The 9,924-nt window shown below is 50.5% G+C and overlaps 2 protein-coding genes across 2 annotated transcripts; both read right to left on the bottom strand.

The window, feature by feature from the left end:
* Positions 1-750: 750 nt before the first annotated feature.
* On the bottom strand, positions 751-6,294 carry LOC109751618 (IAA-amino acid hydrolase ILR1-like 2). Its single transcript, XM_020310500.4, has 4 exons — positions 5,653-6,294; positions 5,312-5,437; positions 1,607-1,921; positions 751-1,507 (listed from the first exon to the last, which is right to left on the bottom strand). Exons 1-4 carry the CDS (start codon positions 6,286-6,288, stop codon positions 980-982), a joined length of 1,605 nt encoding a protein of 534 aa, XP_020166089.3. The 5' UTR covers positions 6,289-6,294; the 3' UTR covers positions 751-979.
* A 193-nt stretch (positions 6,295-6,487) lies between these two features.
* Positions 6,488-7,222, bottom strand: LOC109751614 (uncharacterized). Its single transcript, XM_020310497.1, has one exon. The coding sequence runs from the start codon at positions 7,220-7,222 to the stop codon at positions 6,488-6,490; it is 735 nt and encodes a 244-aa protein (XP_020166086.1).
* Between the last annotated feature and the right edge of the window lie 2,702 nt (positions 7,223-9,924).

Raw genomic sequence — 9,924 nt, 5'->3', positions numbered from 1 at the left:
CTCTTCTTCAGCTATAAGAACGCGCGCCTCGTCCTGATTCCCTCCGGCATCATCTCGCACACACTCACTCACCTCCTCCGCAGTTCTTGCTCGAGCAGCTGTAACCACTAACCAACACAGCCGCATCTGCGACATTTTCTTTCTCGCAGCTAGGATCATGGCCTCCAAGATCTTCCGCGCCGTCGTCATCGCGGCCGTCGCCGTGTCTTCCTTCGCCGGGGTCGCTCTGGCCGCCGACGAGCCCGCGCCCAGCCCGACGTCCGGCGCCGCAGCTGTCTCCTCGTCGCTCGTCGCCGCCGTGCTCTGCCCGGCCGTGGCGTTCCTCGTTGGCAGCATGCGCCACTGAGAGTTGGCCGAGGTCGCAGCCACCGCGCGTGTCCACAGGCTCGCTCCATGCCGGTTTTCAGGGTGAAGATGGGCGCTCTTCTTGCATGATCTTTGCGCCTTGTTCGTTTTTTTTTTTGCGCCTTATACGTTTGTAGTACCTCCTTGATAGTCGATGCAGTTTTTTTTTTTTTTTGCGAAAGTCGATGCTGTTAGGGTTGGCTGTGTTTTTCTTTTCATATGCTACATATATATTTGTATTGATTCAGATATTTGTCAGAATTTTCTCTACTAATCATGTTCTCTGTATCGGTTCCCGTATGGATTTAATCTCTTGCTCACGCTCAGGGACTTTGTCAATCTCGTGAAGCCCGTTCCGGGCATCTAATCACGATTTCTTTTAGTGTTTTTTTTATGGACCTCAGATTTTCAGAAGAAACCATTATCGACACCTTCTTTTCTCGCATCATTTCTGCACGAAGTCGACCAGATTTTCATCGGGCGCGCTGGACAGCAAAATCATCCACTCAGCACTTCTACTCGACGGTGATAATCGCCGCGGCAACTTGGGTTCTTCGTGCCGCAGAGCGCGCGCGCGCGCGCAGCCCTTGCCCGGCCGACGTCGCATGCCGCATCCAGCAGCAACAGCGCGCAGCTACAGCTCCTCGTGCGAGTCCACGCGCCCGCGCTGGCGCTGCAGGTACGTCATGGCGAGGCTGGCGTGCATCGCCGCGCCGTACGGGAGCGCGCCTTCGTCGACGAGGAAGTGCGGCGAGTGCGCGACGTGCACCGACCCGGCCGCCTCGTTCCGTATCCCGACGAAGTAGAAGTGGGAGCCCGGCACGGCCTCGGAGAAGGCGGCGAAGTCCTCGCTCCCCATGCACGGCTCCATGGCGCCCCGGACGCCGCCGGCGCCGACCATCTCCGTGGCGACGTCCTCGAAGTGCGCGTGCAGTGCGGGGCTGTTGATGGTCGGGGCCAGCAGGGGCCGCCCGCCGGCGTGGAAGTCCACCGCCGCCGCGCACCGGTGCACCGCCGACTGCGCCACGATCACCTCCTCGATCCGCCGCTTCAGCCGCATGAACCCGTCGTTGGAGAAGCACCGGAAAGTGCCGCCGATCGTGACGGAGTCCGGGATCACGTTGAACGCGCCGCCTCCCCGGAACCTCGTCACCGTCACGACCTGCGCCCGCAGTAATACGTCTCAGTCGGAGATGCCATATCGCCATTGCCGTCAGGAAGGAGCAAGAGCAACAGAGCTCGTCGCGTGCGTGGTACGTACCTGGGAGTCCAGGGGGTCGGCCTCCCGGGAGACGAGGTTCTGGAGGGCGAGGACGACGCTGGAGGCGGCCACGACGGGGTCCACGCTGCTCTGGGGGATGGCGGCGTGGCCGCCCTTCCCGGTGATTACCGCTTCGAAGAAGCCGCAGCCGGCTAGCAGCGGGCCGGCCCTCGACCCAACCACGCCGGTGGGGAGGATCACGGTGACGTGGAACCCGAAGATGGCCTCCACGTTGTTCACGACGCCAGCCTCCACCATCTTCTTGGCCCCGGTTCCCACCTCCTCTCCCGGCTGGAAAAGAAGGATCACCGTCCCCTGCCACAAAGATAGAGCCAGTTTGTGAATCATTTGAAAGATAGTAGATGCCCCTGTTATCACTGATGGTTTGAAATTAACTGGGATTGACTCATTTCCTTAAGTCTCAGCAGAATTTGTTGTTCTCGGGACAACAGTACGCTGGACAATTGAAAAGATTAGAAATATGATTTGCTTTGATAGTAAATTTCCTACAGATCCTGCTGAAGTGATCTACAATGTTTTGGACCAACTAATGGGCAGTCGCTTGAAATTCTTATCTGGGCCAGTTACTTTTTTATAGCGTGTTCAACAACGGAAATTGCCTTTGGAGCTCGGCCTCCATGGAGGACTCCAAATTCAAATTTCATCAAATTTCATGTTTTTACATTTCAAAAAATTCTGAAAAAAATATAGATATACATGAAGGCATAACACACATGTGTATAACTTTTCAGGGCAAAATGTGTTGAAATGAGGGTTGTGCAAAAAAGACAAATCTGGGGCTTTTTAACTTAAGATACTATTCATCCTCTTAGCCCATGGATTTGTCCTTTTTGTACAGGTCGCATTTCAACGTATTTCATCCTGAATTTTTACACACATACACATAACATATTTGTTTACTTGCACAATTCTTTTCAGATTTTTTTGAAACCGAAAAGTTTAAATTTTGAATTTTGCAAAAAAAATGGCCTCCATGGAGACCGAGAGCCAAACGTCCGTTCTCGTCCAACAAGTGGTTTACTCTTTGATTAAGAAAAAAAAGACCGAATAATTAGTCGATTTTGAGTGACATAAAACATAAAACATAAAATATTCATTAAATATAAACAGCGTGGTAGAATGAAAATTATCATTTGTGTTTGCATGTTCAGGTGGGGTTTTTTCCCTGTGTGTGGTTGCATGTTGTGGTGGGTCTTTTTCATGCTTGTTGCATGGTGAGGTGGTATGCTTCCATGTTGAGAGAAATAGGTTGGTGGGGGCTAGCCTTCGATTGGGGCTCTGAGGTTTTGATGGTATTAGTTGATACTCAGCACGTTGTTGGGAAAATGTTTTGCAATATATATGTTGCAACTTGACGTGGGGTTTTCTATATGTGTGATTTCATGTTGTGATGGTTTTTTTCTGTGCATGTTGCATGGTCAGATAGCATGCTTGCACGTCGAGAAAAATAATTTATTTAAGGCTAGCTATTTAGATATACAAGATTTAATACATGTGGTGGTGTCACCTTAAAAATTAAATGAACAAGAAAAATAAAAAATGTAATATTAACTTTTCTAAGAAAAATGAATTAGTGGCATTGATATTATCCTTAAAGATGAAAGAAAATGAAAAATAAAATAAATTTTGCACATAAATTATGTTTTTCATAATATGCAAAAAGTACATAATAGTGGATTTTTCTTTTAAAAAGCAAATTTGCAAGGAAGGAATGAATTAGTGGCATTATTTTACCCATAAAGAAAGCTAATGAAATAAAAAGTAATACATAATAAAAATAAATTTTCTAAGAAATAATGAATTAGTGGGATTGGTATTACCCTTGAAGAAAAAAAATACATACAAATTTGCACTGAAATTGTACTATTTGTAATATGCAAAGAACAAGCATATAAAGAGTGCAATTTTACTATCGCAAAAAATAAAAGTGAGGTTTTCTAAGGAAGAATGGATTCATGGCATTGTTATTACCCTTAAAGAAGAAATAGCGTAAACAAATAAAACAAAAATAGAAATTGCACATTTTATAATACGCAATAATTAACATATAATAGTGGAATTTTCACACTGCAGTAGAATTCACACACATATTGTATAGTACTTGTGTGTATACATATACATTAAAAAGAAGCCATTTTCTAAGAAAAAATGAATCAGTGTCACTGATATTGCCTTAAAGAAAAAAAATCTTGCACATAATTTGAACAGAAATTGCACTTTTATAATATGAAAAAATAGACATGGAATAGTGAAATCTTCACATTCTAGTGTAATTAACATCCATATTGTACAGTAATTACATGTTTACACTTACACTCACCCAACAACCAAAAATACCCATAAAGAAAAAATGAAAAAATCGCACTGAAAAGAAAAAGAAAGGCGAGCACACATAAAAGCAAACAAAAACAAGCAACAGATAACGAGCTTCAAGCCCAATAAGAAAATCGACTAAGACCAGACCAGGTCCTGTCGAAAATTCAGTCCAACCCATCATGAAACAGTGAAAAAAAAAGACAACACAAATCTTGACACAAAGAATGGAAGGACAAAGATTCGACCAACCCAAATTAAAAAAAGGGCAACTTACATATAGCTAAAAGCGATAATGTTTCCCATAATATCAGTTATCGGGGCATGTCGCAGAAAAGCCAAGGGCAAAAAAGCATTGCAGCTGGAGTGGAAAGGATCAAGTGGGTGTTGCAAGAAGCTTTTGCAAGGAGCTATGGGTGGACAATGAGAATCTCGAAAACACACACTTGGTGAATCAGTATCCTAGTGACACTAATGCAACTCTGTTTCACTGCTAGGAGAGACAAAACCTCTGGAATCGATGCCATGCCAAATTAAGCTTGCCACTTCTACCGCTGCCTCAAGGGCCAAGTCAAGATCATTGCAATATATCCAGTTGGTCGAGCTAACACTGCCCGAAGCCGCGGGAAAAGAAACAAAGCTTCTTGTGGCCCTCCTCGACCCACAGACTCTCTCGACGCCATTGACAAACCCCCGGTGGTGCCCCGTGGGTCACTGCAAAGGTTGAAAGAGACGCCTGACGTGTCCCACTGAAAATGCTACCTGGCGGTCTACCAAGTGTGCTCCGTCAAGGTTTTAAATCAGCAGCGCAGTGCAGCCCGACTGCTCGAGGATGGTCCACGGTAAATGATTAATTACTAAATCATCCTGTCCATTGCCATTGGGAATTCAAAAGGCCACGACGCGCACAGTACAAGTAGCGCTGCTCGATAGGACAAAAGCAGATATTGACACTAGATCATCTTTTGTTTCTTTATCGAAAAGAGGCCGTCTCGTTGCTCGAAAGAAACAAAACCGGTGAGATGGAGAGGACGAGGGGGCCTTTGAAATGAGAGTGAGAGCGAGTGATCTTGCCTCAGCCTGGAACAGAAATATCTGAGGAATCCGCCCGGAAAAGGACGGCGCAACAAACAAAACAAATGGTGCTACCGCTAACTGTTTCTGAATGGAGCCGCGCAGCGCATGGCCCCTCGCCCCCATCGTGCGAAATCTGTTGAGCGGCCGAGTCGAACGCTAGCTGATTAATGGTTTCCAAATCAGGCAGTTGGCAGCTAGAGAATCGAGCTAACTGCTTCATGGTGAGTTGGTGACACGCGCACAGTGCAGTTTGTTCATGGTAGTCAAGAAGCGGGAGGAGGGAGGGACAGTGACCTGCAGGTCGTTGCGGTGCTCGTGGAGGATCCTGGCGGCGCCGAGCAGCATCGCCGTGTGCGCGTCGTGGCCGCAGGCGTGCATCTTCCCGGCCACCTTGCTCCGGTGCTCCCACTCCACTTCCTCCTGAAACGGATCAAACATAGCCAGGGGTTTCACTCGGTGCAGGAATGCCGCTTCTGAGCGCGAACTCTTGTTGCGTTGATGCGCTGTGAGTGTAAACTGAAGCGCCACTTGTTTTGGAATGCAGAAGCACGTAGAGGAACAAGAAAACGTGGAAAGAGCATGGGCGCGAAAAGTCCAGTGGCGTCGGCAGCAGGGACCGCGCGGCACGTACGCACCTGCAGCGGGAGCGCGTCCATGTCGGCGCGCAGCGCGACGAAGGGCGGGCGGCCGGTGCCCACGGCCGCCACCACGCCGGTGCCGGCGACCGGGTGCTCGTATCGCACGCCCATGGCGTCCAGCTCCCTCCTCACCAGCCTGCTCGTCTCGTGCTCCTCGAACGCCAGCTCGGGCCGCTCGTGGATGGCCCTCCTCACGCCGGCCATCCACGCAGCGAACTCGGGCCGCTTCGCCCGGCCAAGCACGTCGCCTCCGCCCGCCTCCGAGCCCGAGGAACGGCACCACAGCGCGGCGACTACGGCCAGCAGCACGGCGCGCGCGTGGAGGCCCATCGGACGGCGGCGTGGTGTGGCGATCGGTCGAGGACGAACGAAGCCGAGGCCGGCGGCTTGCGTTGCGGGTGGGTGTGGAGGCCGCGCGTGCGCGGGCCGAGCGCGCGTGTGGTGCGCATATATACGCGTGCGCGACCGCGACGTATATCGTTTTGTATGGCCCTGTTTCTTCCTTTCTTTCTTTCTTCGCCGGGAGCTGCCGTGAAGCGGACGGTAGTTGTGCGTGCCTATCTTGCGCACGGGGCGAACGTGCCTGAGGGCGACGTGCCGGCGGCGAAACAGCACATGTGTGAGGGAAGCCATGGACGGAGCATCGGCATCGACCATGGGCGTCGTCGGAGGCTCAGGGGCTTGATGACATCGTTCGCACGCACTCGACGGAGCCATGCGCTGTGTGCTTGCCAGCGCGGGAGCGCGGCCACTGCCAGTCGTGGCGGGACTCGGCCCAACCAAAATGAATGTCTGGCTTGTTTTTTTTTTTACAATCACAAGACTTTATTTCTCAGATAATAGCCAAGTCTGTTACAATGAGTTGAGAAATAAAATCAGAAGGGGTAGCATCCCACATAGAACAAGACTTTGAATTAAAACTGGATTTAGCCAGACAATCTGCTATGGCGTTTGCTTCACATGTGCAGTTGTCGAAAGAAACAGAAGCATAGTTTGCCTTCAATTCATTGCACTCCATGACAATCGCTGCTTCCTGGCCTAAATAACTTTCAAATTTTTCCACCGCTTTTAGCGCCAATTGGCTATCAGACTCCACAATCACCTTGGAGCATCCAATATGGGCAGCTAAGTATAAACCATTCCGTATAGCAAAAATCTCTGCTGAAACAACACTGTTAATATGTGGAAGAAACCATGATGCAGCAGCCAAGAACTGGCCACTATCATCCCTTGCAATAGCACCCGTCGCCCCTGAGAGAATATCCTCGTGAGAAGAGGCGTCCACATTGATCTTCACCTTCCCCTTGGTTGGTTTCTTCCACATTTGATCTCTCTTTCTAACTGGTTGGTTGGGTGTTGCTGCTCGTACATAGTTCGTAGCTAGGACCTTAATTGAAATAACTGAATGGTGTGCATCTGAAATCGTTTGCCCCTTTGCAAACTGGCGACGTTGCCACCAAATATACCACGCAGCCACCGTAATCAACTCAGCCGCTGGAATATCACCAATTGACAAGTGGTTTCGCAATAAAATCTCCATGGTAACTGATCCCGAGCGGTCCTCCATTGCTGCTTGGTTGATTACCTCATTCAGGCCTAATTCTTTCCACACTTCCATAGCACGGCAACACAAGAATAAGCAATGCTGAATATCTTCAAGCCCAACTTTGCAAACCGGGCATTGACCAGATACCGGGATATGACGTTTCGCAAGGACTCCATAGCATGGCAGAACGCCCCTGAGCACCTTCCAAGCGAAATGCTTAATCTTGCCAGGAACTCGGAGTTTCCACGAATGTTTCCAAATGCCATTTACTACAGATCCTCCTTGTCCATCAGCAGGAGAAGCGCGCGAGCCAAACTGATGATTGAACTCTGTATGGTATGCTGAACGGACTGAGAAGGTTTCTGACCGTGTAAACTGCCATGCCACAAAATCGTCAACAATACTCACATTAAGAGGGATCCTTATTATCCTTTCTATATCAACTGGATTAAACACGGACTGCAATAAGGCTTCATCCCATGTGCCCGAGTGCGGGTCTATGAGCTCTTCAACTTTGGACAACATAATCCGCCCCCTCGGCGTTATAACTTTGCGCGAGGTACTTGACGGTATCCATGGGTCCAGCCAAATATTGATATTAGAACTTGTCCCAACTCTCCAAATAAACCCCCTCTTAAATGTTTGAATTCCTGATACTATACTCTGCCAAGTATAAGAAGAGCCTTTCTTAGGGCCAGCATTAAGAATGTTACCATCGGGGTAATACTTTGCACTGAGAACACGCGCACACAAAGAGTCCGGATCTTGGATCAGTCGCCAACACTGCTTTGCTAACATAGCAAGATTAAAGCTGTGTATGTCTCTGAATCCCATTCCACCTTCCTTCTTCGGGATGCACATTTTTCACCATGCATACCAATGCATTTTTTTCCTATCTTCATCATCACCCCATCAAAAGCTTGATATTTCATCTGTTATTGACTTGCATATATACTCTTTGGTAGCTTGAACACAGACTTGTGACTGGCTAACCACTATAGCCCAGCTCAATACGATCGAAACGCGCGGATATGCTCACTCCACATCTTCCGGGTGATCCAGTGGCCAAGCTGGCGACTGTGAAGTTTGACGAACCGGCTTCAAACGGCGAGATCCCTTAGAAGCAGCGATCGTCATGGTCACGCTATGACTTCGTCCCGGTAAACTTCGCCGGCACTTGCAACGAAGTTGACATGTCCGGGTTCCGATGGGGCCTCAACAAGCTGGTGCGCGAAAAGACGCTTCAATCTGCAACGGAGAAAACTACAGCTATCCTGAATTATTGGGATGATGATGTCTACTGCCAAGAAATCACAGTACAACAGATACAGATTAGACCAGACCTAGTCTGACCCGGGTACACTAAGAAACAGCATCAGTAACAAGACCGCAATAGTGGCAGGCTGCCAGGGCTGGTCACGTTTATCTCGTTGGCCGTACCAGATGCGAAGGCTTGCAGCGAAAACGCAGCATCATGACATGATGACATCACAACCGTGCGCAGTGCAGCTGTCCAGTCCAGCGCGTTGGCTCCCGCGCATTCACGCATGTGAAAAACTTGCGTCTGCAAGATGTCGGGAGCACCACGGCGTCCACCGCAGTAACTCACCGGCATTTTCACCAGGCACCGCCGGTTCCTGCACCGTTGGGTGGGGGCGTCCACGGTCCGCGTTACTCTTCTCCTTTAGAGCATTACAGCCGGACTTGTCAAATCCGACCTGTGGAGCGCGTCCGCGGACGCTGACCCCTCAAATCGCGTTGTCCACATCCACGTATCTCATATCCGAACCTCTATATCCATACTAAATTATGCAACGTCGATCAAAGCACGTAGATCAACTGACCTGACATAGAATCGACATAGACATCACAATAGTTCACCAAAAGATCATAAACGGCTGTTCATAGGTCCACCAAGGTTCACATAAACGATAGACAACTTTATACTACATCTAAAACTTGAAATGAAATTGAACTTCACCACTTCTGGGCCAGCCCTTTCCCTTCTGGTCGCCGGCGTAGCTGTAGCCGTCAGCGGCTGGTGGAGGACCATCCGATTCGTCGGACGAGGAGCCGTCGTTGTCGGACGAGGAGGAGGAGACGATGACGACGCCCTTGAGGCGCTGGACGGTCCGGTCCTACTGGCGCCTGAGCTTGGCCAGCCGAGCCGCCTCCGTCGCCTTCTCCTTCGCCTCCCGCTCGGACTGCTCGATGGCAAGCCGGAGAGTCTTCGCGTTCTTCCGGCGGAGCCGCCGAGCGTCCGTCTCCGCCGTCGTAAGCGAACGACGGTAGACCCACACGAGGAGCCGCTCGTCCTTGTCAGGCTCCGCCGGTAACCCACGGCGGCGGCGGACAGAGCTCTCCGCAGCGTCCCTCTCCCTTGCCCGCTGCCTCTCGCAGTGGGCGGCGTGCGCCTCCGACTCCGGCGTGCGCTCCGGGCCAGCGGGGCTGGCAGAAGCACCCACCGCTGCCCACGAGGGGAGCGGCAGCCGGCGGGGCCAGGGGACGGTGTAGGGGAGCGATGAGCCCGACGAGGTTTTTTGTGGGACATCCATGGGCTCGGTGGTGGGACTGGCTTGTCAGGAGGACGCGTCCGGGCGTGCTTGAGCCGCCTCATATCCACCCTACATTTGGGATGGACATGAGGGGTGCCGGTCAGCTCGGGCGTTTGAGGCCCGGTTGAGAGCTCCGGTTGAGTCGGTATTTTGTCTCCGGTCAGTGAC

This window comes from Aegilops tauschii, chromosome 3 (genome assembly GCF_002575655.3).
Source record: "Aegilops tauschii subsp. strangulata cultivar AL8/78 chromosome 3, Aet v6.0, whole genome shotgun sequence".
NCBI lineage: Eukaryota > Viridiplantae > Streptophyta > Magnoliopsida > Poales > Poaceae > Aegilops > Aegilops tauschii.
The sequence above is the reverse complement of the archived record's forward strand: the minus strand, read 5'-3'. Positions and strand labels throughout refer to the sequence as shown.

Excerpts from the sequence above, each read along its gene's own strand:
- LOC109751614 (XM_020310497.1), bottom strand. The coding sequence starts at position 7,222 with ATGGAGGACCGCTCGGGATCAGTTACCATGGAGATTTTATTGCGAAAC.
- LOC109751618 (XM_020310500.4), bottom strand. The coding sequence starts at position 6,288 with ATGGCTTCCCTCACACATGTGCTGTTTCGCCGCCGGCACGTCGCCCTC. Across the intron at positions 1,922-5,311 it reads AGCACCGCAACGACCTGCAG|GGGACGGTGATCCTTCTTTT; the intron begins GTCACTGTCCCT and ends TCTTTGTGGCAG. Across the intron at positions 1,508-1,606 it reads CCGACCCCCTGGACTCCCAG|GTCGTGACGGTGACGAGGTT; the intron begins GTACGTACCACG and ends CTGCGGGCGCAG.